At 42.3% G+C, this 19,673-nt stretch overlaps 1 protein-coding gene across 4 annotated transcripts in view; it reads left to right on the top strand.

Moving 5' to 3' along the window:
- The first annotated feature begins 7,756 nt into the window (after positions 1–7,756).
- garnl3 (GTPase activating Rap/RanGAP domain like 3) overlaps positions 7,757–19,673 on the top strand; it is a 70,694-nt gene continuing 58,777 nt past the window's right edge. For 3 of the 4 annotated variants that reach the window (XM_056403217.1, XM_056403216.1, XM_056403213.1), the window contains exon 1: positions 7,757–8,303. In XM_056403217.1, the coding sequence (XP_056259192.1) occupies positions 8,206–8,303 (98 nt within the window). In that variant the 5' untranslated portion in view covers positions 7,757–8,205. The remainder of the gene's footprint in view (positions 8,304–19,673) is intronic. The other variant, XM_056403214.1, reaches the window with a different exon arrangement.

Below are 19,673 nucleotides of genomic sequence, written 5' to 3'. Positions count from 1 at the left end.
TAAAAGCTTTAAAGTGCACAAACAAGTCAGTCAGGGGCTCCACGGATATGACATGATTGTTTTCAGTTGTAATTTGAGGGCAAATTACTTGAGGGCATCAGTATTCAAATGCTTTATCACGCCCGTCTGATTGCTCTGATTTTGCATTTTTGATGTGTGTTGAAAGGTGCAATCAGTTGCAGCAAAAAGAGAGAAAGAGCAGTGGAGGTTTCTATGTGTAAATTTATGTCACTGCTTGTAGCTGATGTTCATTAGAAGAGGACAGAGAGCATTTCTTAGAACAGCTCATCTCCTTACTCCAGCACATCTTGGCTCTTCTGCTGCAGATTTCTTCCATTATTCTTCCTTGTGATCATGATTTCAGTCTGTGAAGTCACTTCTCTGATTGTCTGTGTGAGCAGGAGGAGAATAAAGGGTGTGTGATCTTTAACTGTAACTGTGTGTGTGTGTGTGTGTGTGTGTGCGCGCACGCGTGTGCATAGGTTGTCCTTCATCACAGTAACAATGCCCTTGAAGCCTTTTTCCTCAGCCTGAATGACCGCCGTTAACCTCCGATGAAACCCCTGCACCTGTTCATACACAGGACACACAAACACACACACACACACACACACACACACACACAGAGTTGATCTTTAGCTGAAAGCCTCCCATGAATTGATTTGAATAGTGATTAGGACTGAAAATAAAGAATTATCATAATGTAGGAGATTGCAGCATGTCAACAACGTTTCTTTTCATTTTTAACATGTTGTTGTTGTTTTGTTGTTCTGTTTTTAAGTAAGGCCCTCTCATGCATTAGTATTGTCTTTAAATAATATGACATTATTGAACCGATTCAACTCACTTGGCCATCAATAACTGAAAGTGGAAGAAGCAATTGCCAGAATTGCGAAAGATGTTTCCTGTTTCTCAAAACTCACATACTGATAATAGTAGCTGAGTGTTGACCTAAGCCAAACTCCTGATACACTGACACACACAAAATCCATCTTTTGGATCACTTGAAAAAGAATAATGACCCATCTCCCAATCACCCAATCATTTTCACATTGTTCCTCATGGTTCTCCAAGCACTTTGCAACACTGTTTTGAAAGGTGCTATCACATATCAGGAGATTTGGTTAATTAGTTTATTTTATATACACCTAATTACCTCATCATCCATAAATAGATTGACCTTTATCTGAGTTGTCATCAAGGGAGGAATACAAGTAACTTGAAGTGTATACTATATTGTGCTAAGTGGTCACTCAACAGTCTCGCAAAAGAAAATGTAACATCAAACTGCCCCATTAAGGTGGAGTGAAGCATCAATAAAACAAACCAAATGTAGTGGAAAGCACGTGTAGATACTTTAATTCAGTTGCTCCCGACTCAGAAGTCAAGGGATCCAAGATAAATCTGAGGGGTCCCAAGATGAATATATAGATAAGGAGAAAAAATATATATTTCTGTTGCACAAAATGATGTTTATTTTATCTGACTTTTCTCACATTTATGCCTTTTTCCCCCTGAAATATGAGATATTTCAGCATTTAGAAAGGAAACAGTCCGTGAGAAGAAAAACCATTCATGTTCAACTGCTCATAAAATATGTCCACGAAAAGGCTGTAATCAGTGACGAGGGATCACGAGTCCTCCGTTGCTTCCATGTAAGAGGTCAAGAGTCAACAACATTGCGAGCCGCTGCTTTAACCCACAATCACGCCAGGATTCAGGGAGCAATGACACGGTTGGAGTCTGACTCAGAGCTAAATAACAGCTTCTCTCTCTGTATCACTGTTCAAAGTGTGTTCTCTGCAGAGGCATTTGGCACTTGCTTCTCATCTCTATACGCCGCTGCCCACCGAGCCCCCTCAGGGGATGACAGCTTGCTGACACTTGTGCCCTCATTGCCAGCCAACAGCACCCTCGTCGCCCACCCCACCCCCACCCAGAAAAACCCTGTGACTCATAGAGATGTGCCACCGTTGGCATCGCTCTGTCAGAAAATGGTGCATTACAAAATGTATTTTAGATTCGGGATGCTGTGGTCTGCTGGCGTCGTGCCCGGTGTCATCGATAGACTCGCCTCGGCTGAGGTTTGGCAACATGTTGTGGCCCCCGCTCTCATCCTTGCTCTTTCTTTATTGCTCAGGTCAGCAAGACACCGATGAATCAGTCCATTTACAGGCAGCTGAGGCAGAAGGTGAAGAGATGTAGAGGAGGCTTCATATTCATGTTGCCAGGTTTTACTTTTCTCTCTCTGTCCCTGATGCTATCTCCATCTGCTGCAGGTTAGAGAAGATTTGTTATATGCAACTGTTTCTTTTTACTCCACAAACTTACTTCACGACATGCTGACAGTGCAAGAGAACCTCTTTTTCTCCCCCCAAAATGTTCAGACAAGAAGAGATATACAGACCACCGGTCAGCACTTTTTTTTCCTTGTTATATATTTTACATTTTTGTACCAGCTTTGTTTTAATGTTGATAATACATGAAATTTCCTTCCAAAAGTGTGTCTGTGTGTCATAAACAGCTCACACATTTTAACCCCTTCAGGGCACTAAAGTGTGAATGAATCAGGTTTCAAATAAAGATGACATATTCACAAACTGCACACTGCTGCACACACAGCTCCTAAATTCACTGGTGCTTTACTCACCTTCTTGTCCCAAATGTTGCTCCCCTCCCTCTATCTCTGCTCCTCGCTCCATCACACAAGCATCCCTCACTCAGAGAACATGGGTTCCTTCTTTCTGAAGTGTAATGCGTGCTGCCCACTCCACCACTTCCTGACTAATGGAGGCTGCGCACAGAATTACACTCTGCTTCAGTTGGGGATGAAATGACCTTAAAATGTAAATCTAGAGGTCATTGTTCAGTCTGGTTATTGAAACCGAGCCATCATCAGAGCAGGAGGCTGGCTACAGCTCACGAGCCGTGCACTCCCCGTGGCACATGCATGTTTAAAATGACAGATGGTCATTACTGTGTTGATCAAAGTGATGGAGACTATTCCTGTGTAAACTGAGAACCAGGCTGTCGTGCTATCAAACTGCTGCGTTGCTCAATATTCGCAGAATTAGCTGAGTCCACGGCAAATTAAACTAAAACTCAAACTGATGATGGAGCCCAGGTGTCACCTGTAGTGATCAACACACTTTTACCAGCCCCACTCAGCTCAGTTATTGTGTGTTTCAGTGCCTGACTTCCAACTTGTTCTGACTGAAATGTTACAGTTTCTGGTCAGAACATCCACTCACTCACTATCTATGTAGTGCATCAGCCGTTCTGTAGTGCTGTTCTTTATCCAGTAAACAGTGCACTATGGAAGTGTTGCGAGGCACGTACAGAAGGTGTATACCTCATCGATCAAGCTAGACCATTACGCATTGCAGCCTGTTTCATAAAGTGCTGAAAAGAAGAAGTCATCTCGCCAACAGGCTATGCGCTAACATTAGCTGCTAGCTAATGTCTGTATTTAATGTATGTTTAATGTTTTAATGATGCTCTGGCGTTTGTTTATGCAACTGAGATAATAATTACGAATATTCGCTGCATAGTTATGTAGCAATTTAACATCCAAGTAGTGTCGGAAATGTATCAGTGGCTCCCTGCACTTATGCCCGAGTGAGTCTTCTATGTAGCAAACACTATATAGTGGGTGAGTGAGTGAGTGAGTGAACAAGTGGACAAACAGAGCACCAACAATTAACAAGCCAGATGAAGAGCCAGATATTTCCCACAACAGTTGATAGACAGTAAAACAGAGCTAACAGAGGAGAAAATATTGGACTTATATTGAACAGAAACACGGCTCCAAATGAATGTTAACATTGCTTTATGTTTGCTGGACGTATAAATAAACAAATGTTTACTATAATGTTCACCATGTCAACTTTAAAGGTGATACTATGTGTTTACGGCTTGTTTCTGCAGGTTAAAAAAATATAAAAATCCAATCTGTTTTTATTCCTCCTTACCACAGCATCGCAGGATTTTCAAGAGGCCAGAATATGTTTAGACTCATATTTTAATTAAGTCCTGCTTGAGGTCACAGACCTACAAGGCCTTTCAGTGTCCTCCATCCTTGTTCCGTAAATACGGAAAAGACCTGCCCACACATTACATAACCTCAGTGACTCACATTAATCCACCTTGAACGTCTTTGCATTTCATTGAGGATATTCAACACTGAGACATATGGAACTCATTTGGAAAACATGTATTTTTCTGTGTTAGTGGTAAGCAAAATAATTGCACTTATTAATTGCAGGCCGGTTTCCTCTGACAGTCTCAATTATAGTAAATGCTGAATCTCTCAAATTCCCATAATGCCACAGGCTAAACCTTAAATAAGCGTCACTTCAGCTCAGTTGGTTGCACTTTATTCTGCTGTTAGCGTAGCAGCTACACTATGAGGCTGATAAGAATTGTTAGAGAGAGGGCAGCTATTTAAAGGCGTCTCCAACCATAGGGTGGTGTGGTAAGCAGCAGCGCTGCTGAATCACAGTGAGTCAGAAGGTTTGAGCAACAAAACTGAAAAGTCCTTCCAATCACACAAACATGGCCGAGTCTTTCTTTGAATGCAGCTGTGAGTCATGTTGAGAGAATTTCTCATCTAAACAGTGGGCTGATATACTAGACGGAGTGTGTGTGTACGTGCGGTTGTGTGTGAGTATTTGTACGTACGTGGGAGTCATCAGTTTACTTTTCCTCGTATTGGATAGAGAAGGTGAAACATGCAACTAACAACCTACAGACAGCAACCACATGTGTATTTACTGATCAACGTAGAAACTATAGAGATGATCCTCCGTTCATTTTAGTCTAAAGTTGTCACTGAATCCGCCTGCAGGTCGCCATCTTCTTTTCTGTCCACAGTCTGAGAGTGATGGTCTCTGAAGAAGGACTCCAGGAACTGTAGAGTGATGGTCATTGTGGAGGGACATCCTGTTGCATGGCCACATCATTTTCAGATGAATTCTGATCTTTTACATTATTTAAAGTGATGCAACGTTTTTGAAAGATTTACACAACCGCACTTCATGAGCAATAACACACACCATTGCTTAATTCAACACACTCAGGGTTTATTCTGTTACAGTCTTGCTTGGTCTGTTATGACCATGCCTTGTTTTGTTCAACGTAAAGTCTAACACCCAGAGTTACTCAGTTTATTATGAAATGTGACAAAGAAAAGCAGCAAACCCTTTCATTTTAGAAGCCAGACCAGAGAATAGAAGAAAGGGCGAGATGATTAATCGATATTCAGAAGGGTTGTTGGTTATTTTTCTGTCGATCGACTTATATTACTTCAGCTCTAAAGATGTTAATGGTTTAATCACAAACATAAAGCAAGTAAACACACAGAGGCTTGTTGTCGGTTTTTGCTTGTGGTTGCCTTCAAACACTCTCTGTCAGGTTGCTTAATGATGATTTCTTCGAAGTTGTAATTCTTCAGATTTCAGTCCTGGTTGATTTGGAAACACCTGTGGTTAACAAGAAGCGTGGTTTAATGAGCAGCTACTGTTGGTGTATGTGTGTGTTACAGTGCAGCCAAACAAAACATGTGTTGCTGTTGTTTTAATAAAGAAAATGTCAGTCACAAACATTTGCAACCACCACCTTATATCTGCGCACAGCTGTGCACAGATATAAGCAAAAGTGTTTTCCATGCAGCAGCAGGGCAAACCTTATTGCACATTACTTTCTTGCAAAAAAAGAGAAAGGATCAGCTGACATCTAAAATACTGAAATTGAATGATCGCTGTCGGTGCCAACCGCGGTGATAAACACATTGTGTTTTTCACAATAAAAGCCACCCTTTGTTTCACCATGTGAATGTGTTTAATGTGAAGCAATGGGAGTAGAAAATGTTCTGCTTGCATTAAAAGTAACTTAATATATTGACACTCTGATACGTGTTAAGAGAGTGAGGAGTAAATAGTGACACTGAGATCAATGAAAGACAATCAGAATCCTGGGAGCAGTGGAGTCCAATAAAACTACAGTCACATAACTACTGCGTGTAAATACTTATTGCAGAAAACATTAAATTAATAAGGAATATTACCTTAAAGCAGCTGACCACTGTGGCCAGAAGTGACAGTTTTGGGTTAATAATAAACTGACTTAGTAATGCTAACATTAGCCAACATAAACTACTGGTCATACAAGGCCAAGTGTGGTTGCACAGCATGTCTTGAATTGATCAGGTGTGCGCTTTATTGCTTATGAATTCAACTTTTCTAAGAGGAAGATCACAGTCTGTCACGGTGTCACACTAATCAAATGTAGTGTCACACCACCATGCGGAGGTGTGGTTGTCATATTTTCTCCAAATGATCATCGATCGTTTCTTAACTCAAGTGTAATTTAGACAGAATATAGAGTTATGATGGTCACAGTTTTTGGACCCGTATGTCATTGACCTTCTCTGTGCAACAACAGTTGATAGATAGATAGATAGATAGATAGATAGATAGAAAGATAGATAGATAGATAGATAGATAGATAGATAGATAGATAGATAGATAGATAGATAGATAGATAGATAGATAGATATGAATTCCTCCTCAAAGTTTCACCCTAATAAAGCACATACAGGATGCTCACCCAGCCCACACCATTATATTTTTAGAACCAATCAACTGATCCATAGCACCCACAGCTGGGCGCACTGCAGCTGAGCGTTGTTTTAGCAGAGTAAACATTGCTTAACCTTTTAATTATCTGCAACACATTTTGAGTGACACTTTCAGTGAAAACACACTCCCTGGGTCTCCAGCCACGCATTCTCAGTATAAATGGTCCACCTGCAGTAAAAGCACACCTGGATGCCTGAGGAGAGTTAAACAGAGGTGATTAACTACAGCATCAACATGATGAAAAAATGATTTCTTACAATCTCAAAATGATGTTTCCACATCTCATTTTGGTTTTGTTACCTAAAATATTGGTAACGTGGTACAATAATAGTTGTGGTCTTTGGCCACGTCAGTCTGATAAATGGTGGTTAATGCATCCACACTGAACAGGAAACACTTTTTTCATGTGTCTGAGAACATGTCAGCAACAGATATGAGCTTGTCTTTACTGTATGCTGATACAAAGACTTTTAGTTATTTTATTGATTCGTCTGTTTTAAAATGCTTCACGGGTTTATGTATATTAGCTGTAACTAAGTATAGTAATGTATAAGTATTTTGTCTCATATTGCACATCTCAAATGGCTCTTGTCCAAAAAAAAAAAAAAAAAGTTTACGTTTGACTTTAATGGGGGAAAGCCTCCGTCCAAGTGAGCTTCACTTAAATGGATGGTTACTTTTAATGGACATCTCCTCAGGTGGAGGAACTGTTCTGTCCGTCTACAGAAAGATGATGATACTTATTGTTGTTGTTCACCCTGAGTCACCACATTAAAACAGACGGATTGTCTTTGTTTTACTAAGCAATTCAAAAAAACAACTATATGCATATCCCACATATTATGTGATGGATGTTGCAGCTAGGCTGCTCTTAATTCTGGCTTTATGAATATAAGTAGAACAGCAGTGTTTTATAGGCTTGACGTGCAACTCTCTCTGTCACTTTCTCTTCCTTTCCCACGCATAAAGTAACTCAATTTAACACACACTCACCCTCACTCTGACCAGCACCATCTCTCTCCCTCCCTCCCTCTCTCTCTCTCTCTCTCTCTCTCTCTCTCTCTCTCTCTCCTCTCTCTCTCTCTCTCTCTCTCTCTCTCTCTCTCTCTCTCAGTCAATGCCGTGCAGCCACTCAGTGTCGGGCTGAGGCTGAAGGAGCGCTGTGGGCTCCAGAGTTCAGGATCACAGGATCTTTGTGGCGGCGGGGAATCCTCAGCACAACGGCTCAGGTTGACAACTGCAGCAGTCCCGCATACAGCCCGCTCCAAAATAAAGCCCGCATGGAGATACCACCAACCCCGACACCATGCACCTCTGAAAGCTTCAACACACCGTCTTGTGTTTAGCCTGAGGGGGGCAAAAAAAAGTCTGCAAGATCACTTTCCCTGCTCCGCTGAGGTGAGCCGAGCGTCAAAGGATTTTTTTCCCTCCTCTTCTTTTTCGGCCAGCCTGCCTCTTTTTTTTGTCTTCCGCCTCTCGCAGTCCACCGCTCGATTTTTTGACTTATTTTTTTCCTTGGAAAGGAAGCCCTGCTGTTTCCCAGAGTCAACCTGCTCGCCCAGCACCCATGAATTCAGATAAAAATGTGTACCTCGGCAGAGACAAAGGCATCATGCGGAAGAGAGCCTTGCTCCTTCGGAAAGGTTGCAGCTTCGAGATTACCAGGTAGGTCCTTCTTTTTGTTGGTGGAGCCGATTTTGTCTGGGACAAGAGGGGCGATCAAAAATGGCTAGACCATCCCACAGAAACTGCTCGCCCCTGCCCAGAAGTGGCACTTTACACGAGGCAAAGCAATGAGTTTTAATGGGTGTCTTGCACCTTGTCGGTTGGTGATTTAGCCAGCATCTGCTGTGTGTATATGTGAGTGTGTGTGTGTGTGTGTGTGTGTGTGTGTGTGTGTGTGCGCGCGCGCGCGCGCGCGCGAGCATTGGAGCGGAGGGATGCCCCAAATCATATTGTCCATCCAAAGAGCGAGTAGTCACACTACCGTCTCTGTTTCCCTCCTCGGTGGCTAAAACATCCAGATTCCTTTTGTTCATCTTCATTTTTTTTTTTATTATATTTTTTAAAAATGATTAATTTTATTTTCTAAATCTCAACACTGTGCGTTCACATCTCCTATCTGACTGTGGGGGGATTCGTTACGCACGGATACGTGTCGTCTGCACCTGACTGCAATGTTGACAGTGTCGCTTAGTGGCAGGACACTGTCAATCATCATTTTATAGCCAAAGTCAGGTGTTGATTGGGCAGCCCAGCAAACACAAGGCCCCCAATGCTGTCCAATCCTGTGCCATAGAGGGCTGGAAATATGCAGGTTTTAATTCCCCCCCCCCCGTAAAAAAAAAACCCCAAAAGAACAGGAGAATATTTGAGGGGTTCAGATCACCGGCTGTAGTCTGATGCCACTGAGGCACAGCTGGGGATCAGTGAGTTCACACACACACACACACACACACACACACACACACACACACACACACACACACACACACACACACACACACACACACAGAGAGTCTGAAAGGCAACAGACACATGAAGGCAAAGGGTCTTGGTAGCAGATAGACCACATCATGTGCAGCTGATATGACTTCTCTGAACGGTGTAATTGGTTATTGGCGAACCTCCGGGAGGTTTCAGAGATATGTGGCACCCTGTGGGCTCCTCCAGGAGGATGGCACTGGCTGTGTACATGTCTTAATCTGCCCAGCTCCCTCTGTGGTCCATCCATCTGACGTTTGTGCGCTGTGGTTTGGACCAGTAAATATTTGGTGAAGGCTTTCACTTTTACTGATGTCACACCGGTTCTTCTTCTTTGCATGATCACGCAGTGTTCTTCCTGAGGTTTGTTTGCCAGGAACTTGTGATGGCAATTGTGTTAAAGCATCATAAGACATTCAGTAATCTTTGGGGTGCTTTCAGTAGCTCTGCAACTGAAGATTATTTTCATTGTCGATTAATCTGCCTGAAGTAGTCAATTAATGTTTGTCTGTGAAACGCACACATGTATTTTATTGTTGATAATAGGTGTATCTTGTGCAGTTTTTAACGTCATATACTCGTCATTTACACTCATTCATTTGTGACAGTTTTATGATAAAACTTGAGCTTGTACAACTGGGTCAGAATAACCAGATTTTAGATTGGGTAAATAGTCCAGCAGTTATGCAAAAGCCAGCATTAACACTGGGTCAAAATAGCTCATTGTGTCTGTGCTATATCGACCCAAACTGGAACAAGTGAAATACCCCTGGCCTTTGGGTCAAAACCCCAAAATGTCCAATTTACTACCATGTAAACTGGGAGTAGCAGAAAATTCTCACAAGTCGAAACATCAAATGTTTGACCTTTTTGTTTGAAAAAGTGACTTCATCAGTAAATTGATGATTAAAATAGTTGCTGATTAATTTTTCCCCAGTCATCTAATCATTGCAGCTCCAGTCTTTATCGTCTTGATTGCATTGTCTTTGGATTATTGTTCTGGTCGTATCAGCGTCAGTCCTCCCACCTCCACTCTCATTTCCTGCTATTTCAGACGATCTGTGGAGGTGTGCAGGCGCGCAAATTTACTCATGGATCTCGCTTCATTGCTCTTACAGCTGATTACTTTGTCTCAGTATGTGTGTGTGTTTGTGATGGCAAGACTTGTGTGTTGGAGATATCCCCCCCAGGCTGCCGGGTTTCCCTTTTCCAAATAGAGGCATACAGTATAGTGTATTCAGGGTGCGTGGCGCATGCGGGGGCGAGGTTTGACTTTGGCCAGCTTTGTGCCAAGCACTTACTTTCAAATCACGCATCGCATCTAATTTTCTTGATTTATCCAGTGCAGTGAAGGGGTCTGTTCCTTCTCTTGCATGCTGTGGACCCAGACTCACATTGTGAGGCTTCCTGGCAGACTGTCTCTCAGACACTAGCAGTTTAACAGACAATCAATCTGGGCCGGGCCTGAAGTGCTACTGCATGGGGAAATAGATTCTCCACTATACTGAGGGGATATGAAAGACACTCAAGTAAAGGGCTGCTGCTGAGGAGGCTGTGTATAATTCATTGTGCTGCAGAGGGGCATGGCCATACAGACCTAACACATTTGGACAGTTTCAGAAGGACATGCACTGTATGTTACAACTCTGCTTTCACGTGCGTAATCACACGTGAGCGCGCGCACACACACACACACACACACACACACACACACACACACACAATGGCTGAAGTGTTCCCATATGTTACGCCTGTGGAAGTATGTCATGAGGTAGTTTTATCTAGATATTGATCTGCCCTCGTTTTCTTCTAGACTACAGAGTCTCAGTGTGAGAGGCATCAGACAGCACATTAGAGAACTCTCTAAGGCCGCAACGAGATTATTTTCATTGGTAGTTAACGTGATTATTTTCTTGATTAATCATTTAATCTACAACATGTCAAAAAACTAAAATGGAAAACATCCAAGGAGAAATGTCCAACCAACCACCTAAAATCAAAAGATATTCAGTTTACGTTCTCATAAGACAAACACATTGTTATTGAGTTATTTTATTTGACTTTAAATACTTTCCTGTCAATATGCCAATCGATTAACTGTTGGAGCTCACAACCAAAAATCCAAAATCTTCAGGAACAGTTCATCGGGTAAAGCTGTCATGATCTCTTTTAAGACCCAGGAGTTAATCTGCTTTGAGGTAAACACATCACATCACATTATTATTTCTGACTGTGTTTTGGACACTGTTTCATCGTGACTAAGCCTTAGCTAACACAGTGAGCGGACTGCCAGTTGGCAGACACTCTCACTGATGGCAGTGGCCGCAGAGTTGCAGGTGAAAGCAGAAAAGTTCAACGAACTACTGGAACTAATTGTTTGGTCGTTTTCCTGCTGTGCTGTGCTGGGTGCAGGTGGTTGCTAGGTGTAAGTTGTTGCATGTTTGTAGCTTATGTATGTGTGTCTGTGTATTCACAGTACATATGTAGTTGTGTGTGTGTGTGTGTGTGTGTGTCTGTCCACATTTGTCAGGACATAAAGGACCACTACTACCATAACACACCCAAACCTCCAGCCAAACTGTCAGTGGTTAAGTTGCATTATGGGTAAAGAGGGCGCCAGGTTTTGACAAGCAAAAGGAATGTGTGTAATAACAAAAATAGATTCTTCTCTCTAAATCAGCAGTGTTCTTTGAGTTTATTATGCCAGAGCACAAGCACACACAACATCCGACGAGCCCTTTGCCCTGGAGTGTTGAACTCGACAGAAGTGAGTCTGGATGTGCTCCAGTGACAACAAATCCTAACCTATTTAGTGTCGCTTTCCGTTATTTTCCATAACAATCGAGTCATGTTTCTCCATCAACTCTGCCTGTCACTGAGCTCTTGGCTGTGGCCTGTGTCAGAGCACTTCCAGTCGGCCCCGGCTAATCGTGTGTGAATAAGATTAGACTACGCACTGACACTTGAAGGAGCCAAGAAAGCACTGGCTCGACTCTGACCACGCGCTGGCAGAACAAACATAACTCTAAGAGACAGTGCCAGCGAGACCGAGGAAAACCATGTGAACGGACGCTGCTTCCGGGCAGTGCTACAAACCAGCAAATATACGAACCCTGACCTCCGGAGGAACATGTTTCCGTATCAGAAATCGCAAGAAGTCAGCAACATGCTTTCTATGAATCCAGCATCAGCGGATTCTGATGTGGTGGAAACTAACCTCATCGCGTGGAATCTTTTTGGGTCTCGCTCGTCAATCCATAACAGAACATTTGTAGTTCATTTAAGGAAAGGCATGCACTGGCAGGGAGAATCGCCATGAGAGAAGAAAAGCCTATTTCTCATCAACCCAAAGCAGGGCAATGTGTGATTACAGCATGTTACTATGGTTTGACTTTGCAGCTCAAAATGAACAAATACGTTCAGATAAAGAGCCTGTTTACAATGTAAGAGGGAAAGATTAGGTTTGACGTGTGGATTAATGAGTTTTGATTAATGCTCGCTGCTCATTAATCAGTCCACTCAGTTTGTCAATGTCATTCAGCCCCTCCCTGCTTTTACCATCCGTGCATGACTCCATTCACCCACCCAACAAAAATCGTGAAAGCAGTGATAACTTCACCCTGCAACCTCAGCCACATTAGCGGAGCAAAAATAGATCCTTGACGCGCTGCAGCCTCTGAAGCTCTGACAGTCTCTATCCCTCACTCGCCCTCTCGCTCTCCTTTCTCCCTGAACCCCTCACTTCAGGGGTTGTTTGAGTGCATTTGCTTTGAAACGCTATCAGTGTCTTCATTAACCTCGCCCGCTGCCAAACCCACAATGTTTTGTGACTACAGTTGCCAGGGGTTCTGCTGTAGCTTGCTGCTTGTTAGATTGGCACAAGACCGGTTCCAGATGTGGCTGAAGTGCACCGTGCTGAGTTCACGTGCTTTGTAAACAAACGGCTGAGGGAGTTTTAAACATATGTGTCTTAAAAGTAAAAAAAAAAGCAGAAGGAAATATGTATTAGGGTTTGTCCTCATGTGGTTTCCTGGTGAAGCTTTTACAGTAGGCTTCAAAGGGTTCTGTGAATGAAGAACATGTGTTTTCACTGTCAGACGTGTTTTTCATGTTTTTTAGATCTAAGAATGTACGAACAGACCGTACATGGGCAGGACCATACTGATGTGCTCTGTTACAGACGGAGTGAAAGTGGTTGTGATAGGCTGGGCTGCCGGGGGCTCCCTCTGTGTTGCAGTCTGTCATAAAGCATCCAGCGGGGAGCTGCTGAAATGATGGACCAACTGACATTTTTGCTGACTCAAGGCCCTCGTCTGCTTTACATACAGTGAATCATATTTTGCTCTCATGCGCATTGGACACTGATCACAGCCAGAGATTTTCCTCTTGCATCAGTGGAGCTGCAATGCTTATTTGTCTGGCAGAAAGTATTTTGATAATTGTTTCATTGTTTTGAGTCGTTCATTAAGCAAAAAAAATCCAAACTCTCTGTTTTCAGCTCCTTCAATGGGAGGATTTTCAGCGTTTTACATCATTGTAAATGGGTTTTGGACTGTTGGTCAGAAAGAGCCAGACAGTCGAGGATGTCATCTTAGACTTTTGTGAATTGCGATGACACTATTTTCTGAAGTTTTATAGACTGGATATTCAATTAGTTGGTTCAGATTAATCTGAAATGAAAATAACAGTTTGTTGCAGCTCAGACTAGAAAGAATGAAGAATCGGTGTCAACAACTTTAAACTGACGTCAGTCTTTTTTTATTCTGCACATTCTTCCTCCATCAAAACCTGGCACCTACATTACCCACAATGCAACATGACTGCCAACGGTTCAGGCAGAGATACTGGTGTGTTGTGCTAGTAGTGGCTCATGTCAAAGATGAGGATCTGGCTACACAGGTCTGGTAAAATAACTCCACACCCCCATTTTTTCAAACTTGTAAGCCACAACTTACATGGACTCAAGTGACATCACTTGAGGAAACTGAACTTGATAGTTGTAGGTTAGTTTAGTCAATTAATGAAATTGTTGCAGCTCCTTAAAAGATGTTGCTTCCAGGAATTACGATTGCTTGCGCAGTGTTTGTGCAATATTGTATCACATGTCTGATTTCCATAGAAGGTTGTAGCTGGGAAATCGAAAAAGTGTTGCACGAGGGCGGTTCTGCTCCGCTCAGCCGTACAGTCAGTCCCTCAGTGAGGTCTGATAAACACTGGACTGTAATCACTCCCATATGTGGCTGCATAGCTCAGCACAACCCGGCGCAGTTCAGCCATGCGCACAAGGCAGCGCACCAGGCTCATTTAGACAGAAAAATAGACTCAAATTACTAGAAGAAGAAAAAATACCAAAAAATCCCTCGCTTGATTACAGCCCTATGTAAACTTTGACTCTTTGAGGGGAACATCTGCTTCCATTTAGGGCTTTAGGACACATGCCTACACATTAAGATGCACTGTGCACTGCTTCGGGAAAGCTTGGAGGCTGGAAAAATATTCCCCATTATAGTTGCCTGGAATAAACCCAGCACAGTGTACTTAAAGCTGGGTATTGGTTGGAGATGCGGCCAGCTCCAGCTCGGCCACAAGCCACACGCACACAAGACTCACATTCGCAAAGTGAATGTGAGTGTGTGTTGAAGTGCCAGAGGAACGGAGCAGAGTATGAAAAGCTCAAAGGAAGTCTGCGCAGTATGGGCACCGTCTGTGTGTACACTGTGAGTTGCTTCACACCAGCCCACTGCCCCCGTCATAACCCTTAAAGAGCGATCCAGGAGAGACGGAGGAGGAAATGGAGCCAGTGAAGGGTTACTGTTGTACATTTTTACCCTGCGGTTTTAAGGGAGGCCGGCCAAAACCTCTTCTTGGTTAGAGACTGAGCAACAGAGGGAAACGGTGAAAGAGATGGAAGTGCAGTTTGAAAGTACCTGTAGAAGCATCTAAGACCGGTGTATTTTCAGTGGAGGTTGTTAAGATGTGGCTCAAATGAAGTTGTTGGAAGTGTGGACATTCTTTAAAAAAAGGAACTTAAAGGGAGTTTCACTAACTGCAGGCCTAGTGCTGCAGTAGTATAGAGATTATATTGCATGTCACTATTTTTAAGTTAAGTTTAAGTTAACTTTTTTGGTTTGTTTTGGTTTAAAAAAAAAAACCCAATGCAAATGTGTGTACTGTAGAAGATACAGTTGTAGACTCACACAAAAGCACAAATAAACACACCCTCCAATAGAGAGTGAAAGGCCTCACTAAAGCCTCTATTGCACTTTGATGCTCTGAGGCATCAGAAAGTCTTTTTGATCCTCACACCCCCTCCTTTTATAAATATTTAATTTTCTACAGATTGTAATATCTCAGGCATGTTTGTGATGAATCAAAGAGGAACTCAAGTATAATGTTGCATTTTAGTGCGGGAACACCCTTTCAGAAAGCAGAGCCAGGTGTGGCAACATGCCAGAGAAGTGACGCCTAACATTTTAAAATCAAGATAACAAAGAACAACAAGAGCCACGTCACCAGCTCTGGGAGGCCGTGCTTGGACACCTGAGAGCCTTTTGCTAAATACTAATGCCAGCATGCTAACAGGTTCACAGTGACAACATGCTGATACCAAGCAGGTGTAATATTTGCCATTCCCGCTATCTTTGCTTAACCTGATAGCTGATAACATTTCCTAATTGGCATTAAACACAAGTAGGGCTGAGACTGATGGGAATGTGATTAGTTTTGCAGGACTGGACAAATGAATTGGATGAATGTCTGCACCAAAGCAAATGTTGAAAACTCAAAACCACAAAGCTGACCTCCATGGAGACGCCAGGTAAAAACACAGGTGATTACCAAAGTCAGAGGGTTCATCCTCTGAGGACCATGAAGGGACCTCATTAATGGATCAACCTACATGCTGCTAGTATGGCAATAATAATAATAATAATGATAAATGGATAATAAGACAAACCCGTGGAGGAAACTCTGAAACTTTCACTTTCATAGTTCACATCTAACTTTTACATAATTAGAAAAATTACCAAATTATTACACAAAGACGTGACCCTATGTATGTTTTGATAAACATTTCTCATATCAACCCCCCCCCCAAAAAAAAAAAAAAAACAAGTGAAATGGAAGAAAAACATTGTTAATGCAGTAGAGGGTTGATTATACCTATATGTGATTGAATTATAAATAGTGGTTGCTTATGTAAGCTCTTATATATACAGTTTTTTTGAGTTCCCTCTCATTTCATTGTGATGAGAGTTCTGACCACTAGAGGGCAGACTCTCCCTGTAGAAACACTGATGTGACTATGAGTGTGTGCCCAGTGGACATAAGAAAAGGCTTTCACACTTCTCACATTTTGACCTGTTAGTTTGAGCTTTTGATGCGACACTAAATCTGAGAAGACCAAAGTGATGAGTTGCAGAAAAACTCAAAGTAAGCAGTGAGGACGGTAAAGACATGACATTCCTTGTGCACTGGTCATTCCCACTTTTCCACTAGGAGGAGTAAGTGCGTTAAGAAGCAGTGACAGAGCAGGTGGTCTCAGCTGAGGGTTTCATTCAGACACACAGCAAGCTCACTGTGTTTCTCTGTGTTCTGTACTGATGTATGTTATTATGGCCAACAAGTACGGACATATCCCTTCATCTGTACTCATACTCAGCAGTAACCGGGACTAAAGTGCATCGTCCCACAAAAAGTGTAAGCACACACACGTAGCCAAAGGGCCAAAGGGCAGAGTGGTGTCCAGGGCCGGCCTGATCGTTACAGACAAAAGGTTAATTCACCTGATCACATTTAATGAGAGCGCCATCATAAATCGCTGCAGCCTGACACCGTGACATTTCACAGAGGCCACATGGTGACCCGCTGGCATTTGGGACGCACTAGGAACAAAGGGGCCAAGGTCCGAATCCAAATCATCTGCATGTATATATGTGTGTGTGTGTGTGTGTTTGTGTTCATGTGATTATGTGTGTATATGACTGCCAGTAGAGAACATGTGAGCTTGAACTACGAACAAGGGGGAAACAGCTGATTGCTCACCGAAATGAACTTCAAGAGGTTTAAACTTGTAAAAAAGTCTGAATCATTTCCTCATTTCCAAACAATGGTGGAAGATGCACTGAGCTCCTTTTTATACGAGTTGAAGTACCAACGCAGCAATGTAAAAACACTCCATTACAGGGCTGCAACTATCAATCATTTTCATTATCGATCTTTAATCCGCTGATAATTTTCTTGATTAATTGTTTTGTCTATAAAATGTCAGAAATATTGTGAAAAATATCCCTTTATGATTACAACCTGAGGCAAAGCATTCACATTGCTTATTTCATTAGACCAACTGTCCAAAACCCAAATATATTCAGTTTACTTTTTACTTATAACAAAAAAAGCATCAAATCCTCACATTTGAGGAGCTGTAACCAGTGAGTTTTTGGCATTTTGTGCTTGAATAATAACAAAAACCATCAGTAGTTGCAGATTAATTTTCTGTAAATCGATTCATCAATCCTGCATTCAAGTTCCTCCTGAAGTCAAAGGTCAGGAGAACGTAGAAGTACTCAATGTGTAGAAAATGGGCCCAGTGGAGATAATAAGGTGGTTTAATTCAGTGGTTCACAACCTTGGGGTTTGGTCCTCTCCAAAGGGGAACCAAAGGATCACAAGATATATCTGTGGAGTCATGAGACCACCCTAGATAACACTTATTTATTTATTTTTATTTTGTATATTTTTTACGCCTTTGGGCCTCAGACATTTTAAAGAGGGAATAACCCTTTGGTGGAACTGCTTACTGAGCACATGTGAAGCCAAAAATGTTTGGGAACCATTGTTTTAATCTTTAACAATGTTTTAATGGAAAAAAAAGAAGTCTTTATTTGACACATGAATGTAGTGGAGAACAACAATTCCCTTTAAAATGTAGTGGAGTTGAGGAATACAGTGGCATCAAATAAAATTAAACGAATAATAAAAAGAAAACGACAGTGACCAAATGTACTTAGTTACTCTCCACTACTGCCAAAAAGTTCACAGCTCACGCTAAATGTGTTCTTGAACTCACCATTTTGCTGCTACTGGTCGAGTCAACTCAGTTTTATTTCTATAACCCAAATCACAAATTTGCCTCAGGGGGTTTTTACAATCTGTACAACACACAACGTCCTCTGTCCTTAGATCCTCAGATCAGACAAGGAAACACTCCCCAAAGAAAACCCCTTTAACAAGGAACAAAAACATGGATGAAATTTGCTTCTACTGTTCCAGTGTGTACAGCAGTGCCAGTGGATAAACAATGGTTGAATCATTCCATAATCAAATGAAGCCATCTATCATTACTGCTTCCTCCCACAGGTTACATATTATCCAGGGACAAAGCCTCATCAAAGAAAAGTGGAATCATATCAGGTCTAATGATTTGCATGTTGCACCTGGATGTGTGTGGCAGATAAGACCCCACTGTGTTGACACTTGTCGTAGCGGGTCGCACTATGTTGTTCATATTTTCATACATCTGTATTTAGACAAATGAATCCCATTGGACCCAGTGTGATCTAGTGTCAGTAACCTCACATCTAATCACTTTGTGTGCTTACACACACACACACACACAGTAACAGAGGCAGTGTTTCTCCTACGCGTGGGAAAGGTGCCGTGGTCAGACACGGCTTACTCGTGAGACTAAAGGGCCGGCGTGGCAGCTGTCCAGAGAGAAGGCGGCGTAGCTCCGAGGGATTAGCGAACTATTGACTCGAGAGCTCCTGATCCGCATCATGCAGCTTCAACTGGCTTCAACTGCTGGGGATAACCCTGCGAGTGCTCATCGGATACACACATGCATTTTGTGTACCTGTGCACCGCAACCACCAGTGGCGCGGACTGATGCATGGATTGTAAACCCACACACTATAATGCTTACACCTACATTTATATCCTGATCTTTTGAAGTTGCATTCGTCTGGGGAATGTAGAGCCTGGGATAGTCCATCACTGTCAGGTCCCACACACACACACACACACACACACACACACACACGTGTTGAAGATTGAGGGTTATAGTTTATACTTCCTAGCTAATAGATCCAAAATAGAAGATTACTTTTGAGGGATGATGAAACCTTTAGGTTTGTTTTAGCAGCTCGGTGACACACGAATGTACACGGATGGTGGTTGGGAAGATGGTGACACCTACTGTAGTTCTAAATTGGGTTAATCCGTGAGCAAATGGCGTGATCATGGGAATGAAAAGGTGATATGAAGCCTCATTAGTATTTGAATTGCTTTGTCATGAATACAGCTGAAACACTAAACCGATCAAGTGCAAATGAATCCACAAAAATAATATTATCAACAGTCATTTCTTTCTTCTTGAAAGTGAGAATATTCTGTTTCTCTCTCTTTTATATCATTGTAAATTTGAATATCTTCCTGTCTGTTTCTCACCAGGAAGCATCATTATACTTGTTAAATAAATTTTCCTTGCTCCTGAAACATTTGCAGATGAGATTATTGTGAGTTTGAAGCCTACACTGCTTACGTCCATGTTTG

This window comes from Seriola aureovittata, chromosome 18 (genome assembly GCF_021018895.1).
Source record: "Seriola aureovittata isolate HTS-2021-v1 ecotype China chromosome 18, ASM2101889v1, whole genome shotgun sequence".
Taxonomy (NCBI): domain Eukaryota; kingdom Metazoa; phylum Chordata; class Actinopteri; order Carangiformes; family Carangidae; genus Seriola; species Seriola aureovittata.
This window is presented reverse-complemented; position numbering and strand designations above follow the sequence as displayed.